Source organism: Alosa alosa, chromosome 15, assembly GCF_017589495.1.
Source record: "Alosa alosa isolate M-15738 ecotype Scorff River chromosome 15, AALO_Geno_1.1, whole genome shotgun sequence".
Taxonomy (NCBI): Eukaryota; Metazoa; Chordata; class Actinopteri; order Clupeiformes; family Clupeidae; genus Alosa; species Alosa alosa.
In genome coordinates this window covers 1,489,623-1,511,002 of record NC_063203.1, presented here as the reverse complement: position 1 = coordinate 1,511,002, position 21,380 = coordinate 1,489,623, and the positions used below count along the sequence as shown (strand labels likewise).

The 21,380-nt window shown below is 37.7% G+C and overlaps 1 protein-coding gene and 1 long non-coding RNA gene across 2 annotated transcripts in view; one reads left to right on the top strand and one right to left on the bottom strand.

Annotated features, from left to right (window-relative positions):
• Window positions 1–21,380, bottom strand: part of LOC125308553 (protein furry homolog) — a 260,928-nt gene that overhangs the window by 77,701 nt on the left and 161,847 nt on the right. The window contains exons 39-40 of the mRNA XM_048265116.1: window positions 4,142–4,245; window positions 1,916–2,101 (exon numbers count right to left, since the gene is read on the bottom strand). Of these exons, the coding sequence (XP_048121073.1) occupies window positions 1,916–2,101; window positions 4,142–4,245 (290 nt within the window). The remainder of the gene's footprint in view (window positions 1–1,915; window positions 2,102–4,141; window positions 4,246–21,380) is intronic.
• On the top strand, window positions 11,255–12,176 carry LOC125307841. Its single transcript, XR_007195801.1, has 4 exons — window positions 11,255–11,335; window positions 11,473–11,532; window positions 11,696–11,901; window positions 12,027–12,176. It is a non-coding gene; the product is annotated as an uncharacterized LOC125307841 (long non-coding RNA).

Sequence of the window (21,380 nt, the reverse complement as noted above, 5' to 3'; positions counted from 1 at the left end):
ATGCTCCGCACATATAACTCCGAAATATGCAAAGCAAGACAGTCTTTCTTTTCTAACATCAGTAGAAGTTCAGATAACACTCGTGTTCTATTTTCAACTGTCGATAAGTTAACAAATCCCCCCTCACAATAAGCGCCTGAACTTCTCTCAATTAATAAATGCAATGAGTTCTCATCTTTTTTCAAAGGTAAAATTGACTAAATCAGACTCAACATATCTGCTCAATTACTAATTCAACATCCTGAACTTCCAGCTACAAATAGAGGGAAACTTAACTTGATGTCAGAGTTCAGCTTGATAGACCACAAAAAGACTATCAAACAGCTTCAGGTGATACAAAATGCAGCAACTAGGGTTCTCACAAAAACTAAAAGAACTTAACAATTGTTAAGTCCCTTGCACTGGCTTCCAGTAAGTCACAGAATTGACTTTAAAGCACTACTGCTTGTTTATCCATCACTAAATGGAGCAGGACCTAAATACCTCTCAGACATGCTTCAGTAGTACACACCCTCCAAACCTCTCAGGTCTCAGGAGAAAAACCTGTTAGCAAAACCTGCGGTTAGAACTAAACATGGTGAAGCAGCTTTTAGCTGCTATGCGGCTCAGCTCTGGAACCAACTTTCGGATGACATTAAAAAGGCCCCAACTGTAGCCAGTTTTAAATCTAGATTTAAGACCAAACTGTTCTCAAATGCTTTCTGTTAACTGAGTTATAAATTCTGAATCTGTCTTGAAATTTATTCTACCTTGTGTCTTTTATTTTGTCTTTTTAATCATTCTCTATTTTTAAATGATTTTACCTTGTGCGTTTTATGATTTAAAAAAATATATATTATTACTATGATCTTTACCTTTTAAACTATTCTTTCACTATTGCCCTTTTATGCTTTTATTTGTTATTACTGTTTGCTTTTGTTTATGTAAAGCACATTAAATTACCTCTGTGTATGAAATGCGCTATATAAATAGACTTGATTTGACTTTAATTAATTTTACCTTTACAAGCCTTCCAGGGCCTGCTGTCGAGAAGCATCCCCACATCATGATGCTACCACCACCATGCTTCAAATTAGGGATGGTGCGTTTGTGGTGAACCTTCTTCCATTTGACCTTGAAGTCTCCCACATGTCTTTGGGTGAACTTTAGTTGAGATTTAATAAGAGCTTTGTCACTCACAAGCTTTGACTGGTGAAGAACTCGGGCAATAGCTGTTGTATGCAGTTTCTCACATCTCAGCTGCTGAAGCTTTTAACTCTGAGTTGTCATAAGTGCCTTGGTGGCCTCCTCCACCAGTTTTCTTCTTGAACGGTCACTCAATTTGTGGTGACGACCTGCTCTAGGCAAATTTACACATGTCACATTCCTTACATTCCTTAATGATGGATTTCACTGAACTCCAGGGGATGTTCATTTCTTTTATCCATCCCCTCACTTATGCTTTTCAATAACATTTTCTCTGAGTTGTTTAGAGTGTTCTTTTGTCTTCATGGTGGAATCGTAGCCAGGAATACAGATTGACCAGAGACTGGAACTTCCAGACAGTGTCTTTATATTACCATACTATATAAATATTCACTGCACTCCGGCAATCTCCATTTTACTAATTGTGAGACTACTAGCATTAATTGGGTGGACCGCTGTTTTTTTACATCAGTCACTTTAGCTTTATTTATGCAATTGCTTATTTTGCATTATATTTTTTAATTATTAACATTACTTTGTAGAAATGCGCTTTCACTTTGACATTAGAGGGTATTTTTGTAAATTATAGTACAAAAAGGCACTGCATGGCTATCCCTTCCTCCCATTTCTATTCATTTCATCTTCTGTTTTCTCCCCTCAATGTTCCTGTGTCTAAATTGATCCTTCAATTCTTTATCACAGCCATTTTGGTGTGTTTTGTGAAGGTTACCTGTGTAGAGGCACTCAGGCTCATAGCTGGGTCTGATGGTCAAGTTCCTGGTGCAGTTGATCTCTTTAGATTGCAGGAGCATTGAGGCAATGACGTGAAAGTTGCTATTGCAGGAGAGGGTGATGAGGAGGTGGAGGAGCAGACGCTTGCTGTGTTCAAACACTTCAGGGCGGTAGTGGTCCATGCCTGTTTAGGATGAAACACCAAAATAGTAAACATGCAATATACCAAATCAGCTTTTTTTCTTAATATTTGCAATGATGTCAGAGCTTACTCTCACTCTCTCTCTCTGTGTATGGAAGTGAGTGTGTATGTATGTGTGTGTTAGGGCCCTATCTTACACCTGGCGCAACAAGGCGCCAAGTGCGACGCAAGTTTTATTCCAATCTTACACCCAAGGCAGTGATGAGTTTTTCACCATGTACTCCAGTTTAATCGAATATTACGCCCACGGGCATATAAATTAATAAAATAGGTTTGGTCAGGCGCATGATTCAAAAATCGCTATCTTAAACCCACAAAAATCATTACGCCACTGACCAAGACTGTTATGCCTCTGGTGGATCAAAAGATTCTACAACTTGTACCTGGTTGTTTTATGGAAAGAGATTTTTTGTTCACATGAGAGGGGTATTGAACATTGGTCATCTGCATGGAAGACCTGCGGCCATCCACTAAACCACCCTATTGTTGTAGTAAGGCATCCGTGCAGGGCATCTGTGGCCTACTGGTTAGGGAATGGACTTGTGACCGAAGGGTGGTAGGCTCGATCCCTGACTGGTAGTAAAAATGTGGGTGGGGGAGTGATTGAACAGCGCTATCCCACATCCACATCCACAGATGAGGTGCCCTTGAGCAAGGCACCTAACCTCCAACTGCTCCCCGGGCGCCAGGATTAAGGGCTGCCCACTGCTGCGGGTGTGTATGTGTGCTCTTAGTGTGCTCACTGCTCTGAATGTGTGTGTGTGTGTGTGTGTGTGTGTGTGTGTGTGTGTGTGTGTGTGTGTACCCATGGATGGGTAAAATGCAGAGAACAAAAAATTCCTTGTATATGCAAGTATACTTGGCCAATAAACCTGATTTACATTTTTATTGTGGGTTAGGGTTAATGTCACATACAACTAATATGAGGAGAAAGTAACAATAAATAAATGTGGTAACACTTATAATAACTACACACAATTCATAATTTATTAAGCATTTGTAAACTATTATTTCTCATCAGTAAAGCATTTGTACACAGTAATATAAAGTAAGTAAGTAATAAGTAGTTAGGTATACGACTGGAAAGTTTGGTGTATGTAAGTGCTTTTAAAGTGGAGATTTCGTTCTCAGAGTGGGAGAGGAAACTCATTTTGAGAAAACAGCCTTGAAACACAGCCAATAAGATTCCGTTGTCAGCCTAGACTCGTCTTTGAACTTTCGCCATTGGTTGCTGATACAAAGGAAGTGTCCATATTTGGACAATGTGCAAATTGCACAGCGTTATACAGGAAGAACAGAGCTTTCCAACGGTACTACACATGATATGTTTTGGATCATACAGGCGTGAGTAGACTAATTGTAATGAAATAAACACATAAATGTGTAAATCGGACTTTTTTGTTGCAGTAGTGGGACATAATACACGCTAAGGTAGCAAGCTAGCCCAAAATCTCGAAATTGGACAGTGCATGAAAAAACAATGTTTTCACCTACCATGTCTCGCCTTAAGTATTCACAATAATTTATGAACATATTTTAGATTTATTTAGGCTTTAGGCTTATTTACTATGAACAAACCATTTATAACTGTGTGTACAAATGCTTTACTAGTGAGAAATAATGTATAAGCAATACTTTACAAATGATGAACAAACCATTTACTAATAGTTTACAAATGCTTAACAAATGATGAATTGTGTGTAGTTATTATAAAGTGTTACCATACATTTGTGATCAAAAAGTTGTAGTAGTTCAAATTAAATTCATAACAACCTTAATTATGTAATGTTTTAATTATTGATAGATCATTGAGTTCTCAGTAATTACAGATTAAAATAGCTGTGCATGCAAACAATGATAACATGACTATTTAGCAATACAATAAGCTACACTAGTCATTTTCAGCCACACATAATCAACACATTATTTGGTAATTTAGACAATTAGAAACAGCAGACAATGACTAATTGCATTAACCCCATTGATATGACTTAATCAAGTTATAAGGGATGAGACACTAACCCAGAAAGAGGGCATGTATGAGCAAGGGTAGATGAAGTGCCCAGTCCTCACTCACACTATGGTCCACCACCAACTCCGTCATCAAGATCACTGCGATGTTACACCTGCTCAAACACACAACCGGTCATCATCACACCTGCATCCTCTGTGGTATAATAGTATGCATTATGCAAAGCTAAAGTCTTTCAATTACATTGGTACAGATGTCTTGATTAAGTAACATGGTGCAAACTTAACAATGACCATAAAGAAATATACAAGTTGGTGCCCTGGTATAAACACGGAAAGGGTGCTTTATTTGCACACACAGTCCTTACTACACCAAGAAATTAGAGGCCAACGGAGACAGTGCCACAAAACCTAAGCAACTGAAGCTTGATTTTAAGCCCCCACCAGACGTTTTGTCTAGGGCTGGGACAACGCATCGACGTAATCGATGACGTCAATGCAAAAAATACGTCGACGCAAAATATGAGCGTCGATTCGTCAAGCATAACATGTGCTGCTAAATATTTTTAATTTTACACCTTCAGTGTTTTCCATACGTTGACTTATCTGTGGCTGGGCACCATGAAATCAAAACCGGCCACCACACATTGATGTTATGTTATAGTCCTACTATTTAAATTAAAGATAAGATAATTTCATTGAGCTGCACTTTTTACTTAGCCTAGAAATCTACTCACACAGCCTTTCCTCGCCCCGCCCGCTCTCTCTCGTAACGAGCCCGCTGCTCCTCCTCTGCATGTGCATTTAACAAATTATTCACGATTGTTGAAGGATTGTTGTTGCCACATAGAAGCACTGCATAGAACACAGTGGGCTAAATTGCTATTAAATCCGCTTAGCATCGTGACCATGCTGCGCAAATTTGTTCAAAACTGCAGCATTAAAGTTAAGGTAAACTCTGCTAAGGTCTTATCACAACATAGTACATTGAGGAGACTAAACTAAGTTAAGTTCAGGGCTCTACACTAACATTTTTTTCCAGGAGCACTTGTGCGCCCAAGTAAAAATTTAGGAGCACAGACAAAAATTTGGGCGCACAGTCAGTTCTGTACTTAACTTAAACATAATCTAACATTACACTGCAGCTAACACTTAAACATGCCAGTGCACCAATTGCGAATATTAAAGGTCTCATCTCATCGTTTTTTCATTAATTTTGCAGTGGTCTGTAGTATTGATGAATGCCCTGTGAGCCGGTTTTGGTGAAAAAAATGCTGTCCTGGGTCTGTTTCATGCTGTTCTAGTTTGGTGGGGAAGGTGGGCGGGGAGGAACGACTGGATTTTGCCTCTAGTCATGAATATTAATGACATGCTAATGAATTCACCTCTGATTGGCTAACAGTACTGTGACGCTTCCTCCAGTGCGTCCTCATCCGATTCTGCCTGTGCTATGCTCCATATTGAACTTTACAGTGCTAAAACGTTGCTAAAACTCGAGTCAAAACTGTTGCACAAAATGTCTTCGGAGATACAACTTCATGTGTTTGATCCTAGTATTAGAGTAGGAAGAAGAACTGCTTCCTGATCGTTTGTCGGTGAACGTTGGTTTAATAGAATGGTAACAATTGACCGATCCCAAGCCTCTCCTCCCATTGTCAGTCCCATAGTTACTGTTGCTAAGTCGGACAAGTTTGCAGGAAAGTGTGCGAGAACGCATGTTCAACATGGGGACGCAGCACCCCCATTTAGCCGAGTGCAACAGTGTATGCTGGATTTCTGGGCGTCAAGTAATCTTGATATATTCAAAAAACAGAGGCCAGAAAGGCCTTCAGTATGCAGATGGACACATTCACAATGTCTGCTGTTATCAACGAGGTGGAACACCACAAAATGAGGACAAACAAATCCGGTGTCGTGGATCTTAATGGGATGCATGTTAACTGGGGATAAACAATTAGCACGTTATCACGAGCAGGTAGTTTATAAGGTAGCTTATTTGCTGCAGATGTGACTGATTCAATAAACAGGTCTGTGCAAAAATATGGTGTTGACGTGTCCATAACAAAATCTAACCATATTTCGAGGATTAATAGAAGACGGGACCAAGTGCTGCAGATCCAAGTTCCCCGCACCAACTTGGGAGAGTGACTAGCCAAGCAGCTCATGTTGGGGAGGTGGAGAGATAGCTTCTCTTCGGTAGGCCGATAGCCTACTTATTATTTTGAATGGCTGCTTTAGAAGGAAGAGTTCAAATAAACATGATACAAGTGTATTGAAAAAAAAAAACCACTCCGAGTTCAAACCCATGCCTATCACGTTTGACATATCTGCAGTTTGCAGACGTGATTTGTCTTGCACTAGACTTGCCCGCTTATGCTATAATTAATTTAAACGTGGGCAATGTAGTAGCCTTTGTCTAATATGGGCGATTTCGAGACTGCATAGTTTTGAATCTGCACATGATTCGATCTTTAGAAGATGGCTATCTCTCGTTCAGCCATCAATAATGCATCGCAGTATAGGCTATTATTGCGTTTGTTGAAAAAATGATCATTAGCTTATTTCTGTGAACAGTCTTCTATCCCAAGTTAAACATGGCAAGGTAGCAAAGCTGAAAGTATTCTTGTTGTGTGTAAAGGCGATCGTGATTGAAGGTGTATTCTTTTCTTGGCGCCTTCCAATCGTTATGAATATCTTGAAGTTCAGTTCCTGCAAGGTAGGTATAATTTTTTTTATGAGGCTTATGTTGTCGTTTCATCAGTGGAAACCAGATTTAGTTATGTTTTTGTGTGTAGCCTAGTTATGAACACAAATAAAGGGGAACATTTTCGTACACACTCAGATTTCTTTACTGAAAAGTAGCAGCCTATCCAAAGTTATGCAAAGTTAGGCCTATGTGTGTTAACGTTTCACACGGTCAGGATATCGGATGTCACTTCTACAAGTATCCCAGGCTTATCTTTGAACCTTTTTGAGCTTTTTAGTTACTTAAGCTACTCGCAAAAGAAGCATTTTAGCATTCGCATAACTGGCATATTGTCATACCGAATGGCCACTAGAAAATTCAAAATTGACCGAGGTTGACCGAGGTCCTCCGAAGTCCTCATTGTGACATAGCAAAAGGGGGCGGGGCTTGGGATCGGTCAATTGCCTGTCAGCTTAAAATTTCTCCTAAAAGAGGTAAACGTTTGTGACAATCGTCATCTTGCTTTCAAGTAATAAACAGTTGGAAACGTTTTAAAATAAAGACCTATTTCTTTACACAGTCAAAAGTCTTTGCAATCTTCCTAGTAGATATTTTACTTACCCTAAATGTAGTTCAGCCACTGACCTAGCCTTCTAATGCTATCGGAATAGCTAGATAGTTATGGTTTGAATTCCATGATACTATCATTGAAAGACCACTTGGTCATAGCCCAATATATATATATAGATCTAAATGCAAACACGCCTACCTATATTTTGCTGGAATTGTACCAGAATGCCTACAGAAGCAGAGAATGTGTGCTGCAAGACTTCTCCGGTAATGAGAACTATGCTTTGATAGCCTGACATTGGCAGAAGTTAGTCTACTCAAGTTTTCTGTCATGTATGACAGAAAAAGTAGCCTACTATAGGAATCTTATAGTATTTTGGGACTAAATATTACAGTAATCTTATAGGAATACTATAGTATTTGGACATACTATAGGTACTATAAGACTACTATAGAAAAACTATAGCGGTTACAGGATATTCTAGAGTTATTAGTAGTACTTCTACAGTATGTCCCAATTATTCCTATAAGATTACTATAATATTTTGTCCCAAATACTATAAGATTCCTATACTACTTTTTCGTAAGGGGATTGCTCATGTGGTTAGAAAAATGGGCAACACCAGTACCCCTGTTGTCTGTATGACCCTGTACCCAGGATTAGAACCAGTCTGCCTTAGCATAATGTACTCCCTTCAAAATGCACTAAACATTCGACTATGACGACTATGGCCCTCTGTGAGACAGAAGATATGAAAGGTAAGATAAACCTTTAGCTTAAAAGGGACAAAAACTGATATACAAAAACAAATATACAAAACAGGCCAATTTTCTATAAACAACTTTATTATATTTACATACAGCAGTGGTACTCAAAGTGTGGTCCGCAAGCTATCTCAAGTGTTCCACAAGTAGATGTGGTAAAATATAATAGAGGAGTTGTTTGCAATATTGAACCAACTTGTATGTAAATCCAAACAGTTCTGCAACACTGATGTAACCTATGCCAGTTTAAATCATATGAATCCACTGACACCATAAGCAAGGTGCAAAGACAATAAGCAAGGTGGTTCAGTGAGAAGGCCTATTGTGTAATATACTGTTGAAGTAGGTCTACTGTTTTTTTTTTTTTTTGCTAGGTGGTCCGTGAAACACTGACAAATAGTAATATTGCAGTCCATTAAAATAATGCAAACACAAAACAAGAACATCCAAACTATGCACAGAATTAACAATGTCCTCTTTTTGCCAGACGATGCAGACATCTGGCCTACAGATCCTTTGTAAGATGGTGCTGGGATTATTTAGGGAAAAAGGTCTGAGTTGTTGTTTCGGCTTGTATTGTCCTGGGGATCCGAAGGGACAACACACAAAACACATTCGTTGGCTGTGATGATTTTATTACATTGCTCTTTGATTGCGCTGGGCCATAGGTGGAGCCGTCAGGTGTTATTGTGGAGATGTCGCTTTCATCCTCCTCCACCTCTTGATCAACCCAAGGTCTTCTAGCTGGCCTTGGATGAACAGGCTTGATGGTAGTAGAGGTAGCAGGCCCCGATGCCCATGGTGTATCCGAAGTGCTTGTATCAATACTCATACTTTTCATGAAGTATTCTGTTTGGGTACCTAAAGTAAATAAATGTGTATTACTGTCAAGTTACAAGATACTAATAGTACACAGGACATTCACTCTCTCACAAAACTGTACTGGCACAATGGAAACAAAAATATTTTAGTGACTGTGGTAAGGTGTATGATGTACTAAGTAGCACACCCACAAGACGACATTCGGTAATATCAATTCTATCTGTTATGCAATTCATGGGTTTCATCAGGTCCATTTACACAGGTGTATTAATCAAGCACCATGCAGTCTGCATTCATAATCGAGGTGCTTGATTTTATACACCTGTGGAAAGTGACCTGAAGAAACCCATGAATTGACTTTCCAAAACATTGACGAGCACATAAGAACCTGTATTAGCCTACTAGAAAAAGACTTCTTGAAACTAACTAGCACAACAATAAAAGTTACATCACAAACCTTTGCTTCTAACGTGATGACCTAATGTAGGCTAGAAAGCTGTGTAGCCTGACATGAGGATGTGCTCTGGAAGACATACAAAACACCAAGTAAACAGCAAGTAATCAAACAAAACATCATTGTAGGCCTACAAAGGTCAATGTAATAATGGCAAGAAGACATAAATTAGACTGAAGTGTAAATACCTGAGCTCTAGTGATAGCAACTTAGCCTAATAGTGCACGGGTATTGTGTTTTTGATTTTCCCTGTTTAGACTAGAATACCCGTACTTAGTTGAGCATAAAATATTGTTGCTAATATTATTATTTGTGGTTTAACGCTTAGGTTAGAAGATTATAGGTTCAACAAGCTAAATCTCTGGGTAGTGTGGTCAGTTTCTTATGAGTGTAGCTACACCAGGCACATGAAGCATTCCGTTCGCGTTATGGCCTACTGCAACAATTAGCTTCCAATAGGCCTAATCAATGGAAGTAGCTACACCTGGCGTGTTAGTGGCCTGTAGGCTACGTTCGGGAAAATAGACCATTCCTCTAATGGATTTTACCAGAGCCCTTCCTATTAGGCATTCTCTGTTTTTACATGTCGCGAACAGAACACTTCAGTTACGTGCCTGGTGTAGCTTCCTGTAATATAGGCTAGCCTAAGCCTAGCTTGTACCCTTTTCATGCATGCTAACGTGAAGAATATGAACACGCTATTTTGTAACAGACGTTAGGTGGAAAAGTTTGTTTGTACTTACAGCCTGTGAGTGAGCTGGTGGTTGATCGTCATGACGGTACAGAACCAGGTTTTCAGAACATCGATGCAAAACCACTTTCTAAGGCAGTGAGTGTGGTCGAAATGATTGGAACACAGAACTAATGTTGCACTACTTCGGTGGTGGTGTTCCAACGATAAATCCGAACCATTTTTCAACTCATGTTTCTAAGGCAAGACATGCAACATTGATGTGTTATTGCCAGAAATAAAACAGGCACGATTTTTTTTCCACCATGTTGGCAACTTGCTGTTAGCTCCTAACTGCAGAGAGACAATCCCCTAGCCGCAAAATCTTCCAGTCTTCCTGTAGGCGGTCACAAGGCATCTAAAAGAGGATGGAACTTACTAACTCACTACAATATGTACTTAATGTCTCTATGTCTCTATAGTATCCATTACCTCTGACTATCTTTAAGTGTCCAATTTGTGATGTAAAGTTTTACTTTCCCAAATATTTGCAACATCTACAGCTACTTCATCAGCATCTTCCTGATTTCTGCATTGTTTGCATTATATTTAATGTAATGAAAGTCTATTAACAGAACAGCAAATTGATGGGGAGACTGCTGGGGTTGACAGAGAGGATGGTTGAACAACTGTTTCCTCTGATGAAACACAGTCTTGTTTTTGAGAGGTGGAAAAGTCACGCAAATCATCGTTGGTTCAGTGAGTATACTTCATTAATTTCTCCTGGTAAAGAGATTTTTTTCATGAAGGTTTTAGGACCACATGTTATTTTTTTCTGCCTATAGACTTTTGTTATTTTTTTCCTGCCTATTGTTTAATACGCTCAACATCTCCTCTGCTACTAAAACCATGAATAGGACAATTCTAATTCCAATGATTGTTCTTTCAGGTACCCAAACCATAAAAAATACACTAATTTGGTGTCTGATCACTAGATATCCATTTCTTAATGACCACAGCTAATCTGGTTTTTTAACGTTTGGTTATGGAAAACATTATTCCTCAATTAAATTCCTATACTACTCTGACTCTGTCTGAGTCTCATAATTCATGTCTTTACTCAAAGGAGACCCGCTGGAGTGTCTTAGGAATAAGTTCAAAAAGGAAAGGTCTCCTTTGATAAACCTGATGACAATACAGGAGATTAAGAGAAAGTTTGGTGTCAGAAGACAAAGAATTGTGGACCATGTGCCTCTGGAGGACCCACCTGGACATCAGGTGCCATTTTTACATTCTTGCTTGTCTTTAGCCCGTTTGTTTTCTTGTCTGTATGTCTATATGCTAGCTAGTCACAGTAGCCACTGTTTGTCAGTACAGATATCTTAATATTACACATTTCTCTTTGCTAATTTCAGAGAGCAAAAAAGTACAGAGTGGGGGTCCAGATGTCTTCTGATTACGAGCCAACACAAGAGGTTTGTAATATGTTTGTGAATGAAATGTTGAATCATACAGCAGTTAGGTCGTTAGTTAATTATTTATTTATTTCTGATTAAATGAAAGACTATCTGGCTTGAGAATTTATATTATCATTGCTCACATACGTTTTGCATTCTCTGCATGTCTTTTTTTTTTCAGATTATGTTGGACCTTATAGCAGTTGGGGAGGACTACCACAGCTTTCAAGAGCATACGCCATAAACAATTAGTTGTGCCGTCGTCAGCCAGATATTAGTCATATAATGGACAGGATGAGGCAAACTGTCTATAAGAGGGTAGAGTAAATGGGAAAGCCAACTGAGGAGGTGATGGAGATGTTCCAATTTCTTTGGGTGCCAGAGCTGGTGAGTAGCAAAGTCTTATAGTAGTATTACTATAATGTGAGTTCAGTGCTGTTCAGTAGTAAGTTCTATAACCATTTATTGGTAACTACAATTTCCTCTGTTTTGTTTTGTTTGTTCATTTGTAGATGCATCATGAAATGAAGTTGCGGTTTGGACTGGACTTAAAGCTAAGCCTGCATAATACCCTCAGTATATTGACCCCTAACGTCATCAGAGTGGCTGACAGTGGGAGTCAGAGGGAGAGGCTGTCAAGCCTACGAGATGCTAACACAGATGGCAAGTCACCAGCTTCTTCTTTTCCCTTGCACCCTTCAATTATTTAATAATAATAAGATCATTAAACTATGTTTTAATGAAATCATTCTTTGCTTCTTTTGACATTTCAGACCTTCAAAAAAAGTGCTGCTGTCCTAATTTTGCCTGCCCTTTTTAAGGAGGATGCCAAGTTTCTGTATTGTTTAGACGAGGTATTTGATGTTTTAACATTACAAGTAACATTGCTTTATGTTGTCAATTCACATCATAGACTCTTACAGGAGATCCCTTGTACATTTCTCATTTGCATAGAAACCACTGAGCGTGTTTCCAACCAGCATCTTCCAGGGTGGCGATACTCCCCTCCTTGCCAGGAGAGCATCCATAAAGATGGATGGCATCACAATAGCAAGTATTATTGCAAGTATTATATATTTTCTTTTTGATGTTCAGTACCCAAAAGAGGCCCACCATACATTATAATCATTTGAAATTTATTAATTTGTAAAAATGTAACTTGCTGTTTTGAGCGTATTTATGACACATTCTTTATGCAAGTAATATAGAAGATATGTTTAAGCAATGAATATGTAAATTAATGTGTAAATATGTATCTATTGTTGTTTTGAGCGTCTTATGACACACATTTTTTTGCGAGTAATATAAAAGATATGCTAAAGCAATGAATATGTAAATTAATGTAGAAATACTGAATACAGTATTTGAATGATATTTGACTGATGTGTCAATTTTTTTATTGATGTTGTCTATTTGTATTTAACATTTCGTACACATTATACGCTACTTCTCATTAATTTAAGTAATACTACTACTAATACTACTACTACTACTACTACTACTACTACTACTACTACTAATAATAATAATAATAGTAATAATAAGTAGTATTAGTAGGCCTAGTAGTAATAAAACACACCTGGTAGTTATGGTTCCATTTAGAACCATTAGAATGTAAAATAATGGCACCCCTGATGGTTCATCTCATAGAACCTTTTTAAAAGGTTCCATTTGGAACCATTTAGGGTGCCTTATTTGTATCAAAGGATGGAACCTTTTTTTCTTAGAGTGTACACTACGGAATTTTATTGAATGCTACCTCTGACTAAGAATGCATTACTTTGCACTTGTATAGTCTTTTATTTTTGAATCTTAAGAGCAATAAACATATATTGCAATGTTAAAGAATGTATGTTTTTTTTTATTCATATATGTAAATAAACATATATAAGTTGCTATTGGAATTGGGAGATAATCGAATTGAATCGAAATCGAATCGGACTGAAAAAATTAATCGTTAGATTAATCGATGCATCGAAAAAATAATCGCTAGATTAATCGTTTAAAAAATAATCGTTTATCCCAGCCCTAGTTTTGTCTAAGACCGAACTGAACAAACTGTCAGTTATGTAGTGGAGGATATGCTGCCATTATCTACATTATGAGTCGAACTCATTCAGGCCACTAGTTGCCAAAATACCGGTCAGAGGAGAGGTAGCCCTACCGTGTAGAAAAACGTTTTCGAACTATATAGACACCCAATATGCTACTCAAAATAATGTGGAGCTCAAACAAACGTTATTTGTATCAATCCACTATATAAACATATAATAATAATATCTAGGCTACATACATGGCATTTGATTGGAGACAACTTTGTCCCACAGCAACATTGACATTTTTAGATTTGTGTACAATAATGTATATTGTATTAAGTGTACATTTCATTTCAATATTCATATTTATCATAAATAATTGAACATGCACATGTATTTTAAGTTCCATTAAAGAGGGGTGGAGGTGGGGTCATATTTGAGCAATTAAAAATGTACTTGAAAGTAACGCAATAGTTACTTTCTGAAGTAACTAGTTACTTTAAAAAGTTGGTGACTGAATGAACTAGACTGCATTTCCGAGGAACTGCGAAAGTGTGCTTGCTCTGATGCGGTCACTAATGTGAGCAAAAAGTGGAATATGCTACATTGAACCTGGCATGATCAAAGAATTCTAACAGTGGCTAATTTTTCAAAATCGGGCGTACAGGTCAAAGGTTATGTGCATTAACATACATCCGAAATGGCAAAACACATTTTTGCTAGTTGCAGCGACCTCTAGGTCAAAGGACACAAAATTATGTGTGGCCTCAGAATGGAGTCCCGAGTCCCTGTACCAAGTTTTGTTTTGAGAAATTAAAGTGTCGCTTAGATATGAGCTAAGTTCCTGTAACTCTAGCACCCCCCTAGTGGTTGAATGTCACCAAATTTACTGTGTGTCCTCAGGATGGGTTCCCAAGTCCATGTACCAAGTTTGGTTTCTATACGTGAAAGTGTTGCTGAGATATGACCTACTTCCTGTTTTGTGGCTACGGATTTCGTTTGGCTGTAACGGCTGTGTTGGGTGAACGCTTTTGAAAATCAAAAATCCTTCTGATAAGTTTTGTCAGGCTACAGAGGAATTGACCAATGGCAGCAGTTATCGATTCCATGTGGTTTATTTACCAAATATGAAACATGACGGAGGCGTTAAAATGCTACTTGTTTATCAGGATACTGTTTCACTGATTTATTTTAAAGATATGAGCTATGACAGAAGTTAGGTGTGAATGTTCAGTGTTTCCCACAGAACTGGATTAAATTTGTGGCGGTGGCTGACTTGGACAACGGGCGAGGGGGGGACTGGGGGGGTCTATTTGAGTGCCTGTCACTCTAAGGCGTTTGTTAGGGAACCATTGCAATTTTAACAGTTAAACTAGAATGTAATGCCAGAGGAATTACAATAGTGGATGGAAAGCTGCTGGCTTAATGTTGGTGGGGAAATTCCTGGAAAAAAAACATTAAATCACTTAATCTTTGAGTTCATACAAACCCTCGTACCAAAAGACCTTGTGTGTCAAGGCATTCTTGAGATATAACATTCAAGATGTTTTTGACCTTGACATTTGACCTCCAACATCAATTCACTTCATCTTTGAATCCATACAAATACTCATACCAAATTTCAGGCATGTAAGGCATTCTTGAGATATCGCACTCAGAGTGTTCATTGACTTGACCTTTGACCTCCAACATCAACTCACTTCATCTTTGAGTCCATACAAACACTTGTACCAAATTTGAAGCACATGCGTCAAACCGTTCTGGAGATATAATGCGCAAAGCATGAGATATGGCTGTGACTTATTTTGACACATGGGAAACACTTAAACAGGATGTGTAGTTTTAGGGAGCACCAGATTGTATGCATTAGAAGCTGAGACAGTTGATTTCACAGGTGACACCTGTGTCAGTGTTCTAATTAGCCCGGGAACTACTCTGGGAGCTTAACAAGCACAGCTGCCTTTAGGCCATTATGACATCACAGCCTTTGAAGTCTAAGGGGGAAAAATGAGCTTTTTAACATTTTTAATCCCCTATTTCTCAAAAAGTATAAACTTTTTTAAAAATCTGAAAAAATAACTCTCTTGCCCCACTCTAGACCTTCACAACGGTTATTTCAACATGTCTGTACGTTAAGCGGTTAGAGTCGCATTAATTCTTGAAAAGGTAAAAAGAAAAGGTTATAATAATAACTAGAATGTAATGCCAAAGGAATTACAATAGTGGATGGAAAGCTGCCAAAGTTGGTGAGGAAATTCCTGAAAAAAAAAAACATTAAATCACTTAATCTTTGAGTTCATACAAACCCTCGTACCAAAAGACCTTGTGTGTCAAGGCGTTCTTGAGGTATAACACTCAAGGTGTTTTTCACCTTGACATTTGACCTTTGACCTCCAACATCAATTCACTTCATCTTTGAATCCATACAAATACTCATACCAAATTTCAGGCATGTATGTCAAGGCATTCTTGAGATATCACACTCAGAGTGTTCATTGACTTGACCTTTGACCTCCAACATCAACTCACTTCATCTTTGAGTCATACAAACACTTGTACCAAATTTGAAGCACATGCATCAAGTCATGTCTTAGGTTAGAGTCGCATTCATTCTTGAAAAGGTAAAAAGAAAAGGTTATAATAATAATAATAAGAAGAAGAAGCCAGGAGATTTCAAGATAGTGGATTCCATCCACTATAACTATTTTTTTGAATGCATGAAAATGCAAAAAATATCATGTAAAATATGCAGAGTAAAAACAAACTATATTGGTTGCTAGGTAGATGAGCTTTAATATAGTTGGAATGACTGGACAGTTAAATAGGTGGGTAGTTTATATGGTTAAATTATTTGCTTGGTAGATAAGGTTTAATATAGTTGGAATGATTGAACAGTTAAATAGGTGGAACATTTAAATGGTTAAATTATTTAGGTTAGGTTAAATTATTTAATTGACGATAACTGACAGTAGGAATGGCTTTAATGTTTGCTAGCAGTTATGCTAACTATGTTATCAAAGATAGTAATGTTAACCAAGTTACTAAATTTAGTTAACTTAGCTAATGTTTTCATTTTTAGTAGTTATGCTAACTAGCATGTTAGCAATGCTAACATACTAACTATGTTAACCATGTGACTTAGCTAATCATTTTTAGCAGTTATGTTAACTATGCTAACTAGCATGTTAACATGTTAACTATGTTAACCATGTGACTTAGTTAACCTAACTAATCATTTTAGTAGGTATGCTAACTAGCATGCTAACTATGCTAACCATGTTACTTAGATAACTTAGCTAATCATTTTTAGCAGTTTTGTTAAAAATGCTAACTAACATGCTAACTATGCTAACCATGTTACTTAGCTAATTATGTTACTTAGCTAACTTAGCTAATCATTTTTATCAGTTATGCTAACTAGCATGCTAGCATGCTAACTATGCTAACCATGTTACTTAGCTAATCATTTTTAGCAGTTTTGCTAAAAATGTTAACTAGCACGTTAACATGTTAACTATGTTAACCATGTTACTTAGCTAACTCAGCTAATCATTTTTAGCAGTTTTGCTAAAAATGCTAACAATGTTAGCAATGCTAACATGCTAACCATGCTAACTAGCTACAGTGGTCATATTCATAGTTGATGACAAGTAACAGTTACAAAGGCTGAACAGTTAAAGTTCAGTAGTTTAAAGGGTTAAATTATTTAACAGTGAAATATTGTAGTGAGGACTTTTATTTTGAAACAGTTTTTGGCAGAGGAAGCAGTTGAAAAGGATGTGTAGTCTTAATAGGGCCAGTTTGTATGCTTAACCCTCTATACCCCAGTGGAATTCTACAACAATGCCCCAGATTCCTGGGAATTCTAAGAGAAAAGGGCAATTTGAGAAACATTTTAAATAACCAAGAATAACTAAAAATCTAATGAAAAGTGTCAATTGTAAGTTTCTTTCAGTTTAAAGATTAGAAATGGCTCTTTCAAATGATATATGATCCATTAAGAATTGTATATTCATGTTTCCCATAGACAGCCATAGGCCTACTCACTTACAGTCTCAAAGTTTTTCACTAACAAAAAGTTATAAATATGGTTCACATATTTCTGTATTAGAAGCTGGGAAACAAGACACTATATGAGTACTGATTTCATTGAAATAGACTGGCATATCTTGCACTTATTTGGGATTTAGCTGGACAGTGAGCCTTACAGCTAAAAAATTATGAGGATATGAACTAACGTAGGCCAGCAGCATAGCGCATGAAATCGTGACTCATTTGATAAGCATGTCACCAAGAACAGGGACTGTTAAACCTGACATGAATTTACGTTTTGTTTTATATTCACATCATGTTATATAATTTATCTAAACTTGATCAGTTGATGATAATGAACCTGTTGCACTCGTTCACTAACCTTCAACCTATCCTGTGCTAACATTACGAGTTTCAGACTAACCGTTACATCAGTGAAGGTAGCAAATTAGCAGGCTTTTTTGTAATCACAAAGATGACGAGACATTGGCCTACTTGTATACAAATACATTTTCCTGACATCCATAAGCAGAAAACACAACGGTTCCCGCTTTGGTTATTAGTCAACAAAAACTAATTTAGAGAAACATACATAAGTAGCCTAGTAGTTTGCAATAACTATCTGTAAGTGGGATAACGATAATGTTAGCTTTACTGTACATGCCAGAAAGGGGTAATGTTAATGTTATGTGTTAAGATATAACTGCAAATAAACCTGGCATGGGTTTATCATAAACTTTATTGTTAATTAGGCCATGACCCATCATTGAATTATGCCTATATTTTGCTGGTGCTAGCTAAACTCAAACTGACTTTCACAGTGACAGCCATTCAATTTTTTTTATGCCAGTGAGGCAGCTAAGTCAGTCATGACAAACGGGAGGATGCTAACGTTAAATATATTACTTTCATGTTTTTATTTTGTAATTTTCTTACATCAATATGATCGTCACTTATATCAAAACATGGTGGATGCACATCAATACTATCTCATCTAATTGAGAAAAGACGTGGACGCTTGTTAGAAGCCATAACTCCAGAGGCACCGTAAGTCCTCAGCCGGTCAGTCAACAGGCTAAACTCAAAAATTCCGGAGAAATGTCAATAGCGACCTAGCCATTTAAGTGTGTCAAAATAAAAGTCTGGTGTTTATGTATCCACTAACGCTGTATTATTTCATGTATGAAGGTTATACTGTAGCAGATGTCTCTTTAAGAATTGCGGCCGGCCGCAGCCGTTACAGGAGATTATAGAACGGCCGTCTACGGCCGCTACGGGGTATAGAGGGTTAAAGCCTGAGACTGGCAGTTGGCACAGGTGGCCTGAACACCTGCCATAGGATTCTAATTGCTGCGATGTCATAAAGGGCAATGTTAAGTCAAAGGGGAAATTTTGATAGTTTTTAATTAATAGTTTAAAAGTATAAAAGTTACAAAGCTGAAAAATACATAGCACTCTTGTCCTAAGTAAGACCTACGTGACAATGTTTGAATGAAGTTTCTACGTTAAACGTTTGAAGCTGCATTAAACGCGTTAGAAGAAGAAGAATAAGAAGAAGAAGCCTTGGAAGAACAGTATAGTGCATTTTCATGCACTATAATAAGAAGACTTTTGCAATAACAATACAGTGCATTTTCATGCACTGTAATAATAATAATAATAATAATAATAATAATAAGAAGCCAGGAGATTTCAAGATAGTGGATTCCAGCCACTATAATTAAAGGTTCATATTTCTCCTTGAGACAAACCGTTCTGAATCTTGGAAAAATGTTCCATTTACATCTGGATTTTGCAAACATTTAGTGTCAGAGTCAATAAAATTAATAGAGCATGCATGAGTAACCTAGTCGAATGAAAGTGATTGAATTATTTTTAAATTATTTAAATAGTACAACATAGAACATTAATGTGTGGTAGCTGGTTTTGATTTATTACCACATGTAGCCTACTGTAAATCATGGCAATAAGAATAGCAGGTTACACGTTCAATAGAGCTGCACAGTCCCGCCCACAGCCAAAATGCGGTTAGGTGCCGGATGTAAGATTCCCATTCATTTGTCCCATTGACGTTTGGAAAAATCCATATCTAAAGAGTTTTACAGCATGTCTAACCAGCTACGGCATAACTTATAAGCATACAACATATCATTTTGAGTGAAAAAACGAAGAGAAAATCCAAAAAGTCAAAGGTACAAGACTGTGTACATATTTTCATTCCCGAGCGAAGGAACTACTCATCCCATAAACCACCGCGCCTCACTGAATAATATAGGCAAAATCGGCGCGATTTATTTTGCCATTTCCAACCGCGACAGCACGCGAACCCTTTCCTCCAAACAGTGATTTTTATATAGTGAATGTGCAGTTAATAGCAGTTATTTCAGGAGTAATCGTGTAAATAATAGTGTTTTGATATTGAATTTTATATTTATCATCGTGTATTTTATAACGTGTGTGTGTGAAAGCGGTTAACGTTAACGGCAGTGCTTCGTAACGTTACCTGACTCATCCTATGCTGTCATCACTGCTCAGTCGGGCTGATGCATTGACTGGTGCATGGTCTGCTCTTGGAACACCTGGTCTGCTCTTGGACCACCATATTAAGTTTATTAATTTGCCGTGAATTATTACACAAAATGTTCATTAAATGCACGAAGTATTCCTAGGTTAATGATTGATATGAATCATACAGTATGAAGGCTACAAGTAGCCTAGCTAATGTTAACTAGCACTGCTAGCAGCATTAACGTTACCAACCTCCCTGCTTAACTCACCATAACTTTGTAGGTCTTGTCCCTCATGCTGGCCCTTACAAAACCCACAAACTGACTCTCGGACACACAACAGTCAATAATGTGACCCGATTTAAAGTGGCCTTCACCCCTTTGGACACTCACTAAAACATAATTTTTGGAGTTGGAAAGAATCTTTTGCAGCGATTTTTGTGTGAGCATATCAGTGAACACCCCTGACCACTCGGTGAGTTTCACGTCTTTGTAAACGAAAGTTTAATGCGTTTTAGGAAGGATTGTTCCAGTGCACCTATGCGGAGGGGGGGGCGCTACCACAGAAACCGAAAATTCTCAGGACAGCAGCATGTGTCCAAATTTCAATCTTAAACGTTCTATTTAATCATAAACTATCTGAAAACAGGGCTTTAAGTGTAAAATACCGAACTTGTCCTTTAAAGTTGTTTCGTGCGCAGGTTCACCGTTGGTCATTACGAAACTTACATATGCGATGCTACAATTAGCTGCAAGTCTCCCGCCTCACATGAAAGTGGTGGTGTTGCGGGGCAATTTATTTCTGACAGACAGAAATATCACACCTTCATTGATAGCAGTGGAGGTGATGAAAGTGAATTTGAATTGAAAATATTGGGGATACAACTGATAAGCAATGAAAAATAAAGCATTAGTCCAGGAGCATCACATAATTACATTTATTCTGGACTATCATTTAGTGTTAGTCCAGGGCCATTGCAATGTCCAATTCATTCTGTGGTATCGCAAAATGTTAGCCCAGGACCATCACAGACTGACATTCATTCTGGACTGTTGAATATTTTCAGTCCAGGATCACTACCATGTCACATCCATCTTATTTATCTATATCTATAATTTGCTTCAAATTTGGTACAAGTGTTTGTATGGACTCAAAGATGAAGTGAGTTCATGTTGGAGGTCAAAGGTCAAGTCCATGAATACTCTGAGCGTGATATCTCATAAAAGCCTTGACATACATTCCTGAAAATTGGTATGAGTGTTTGTATGGACTCAAAGATTAAGTGAATTG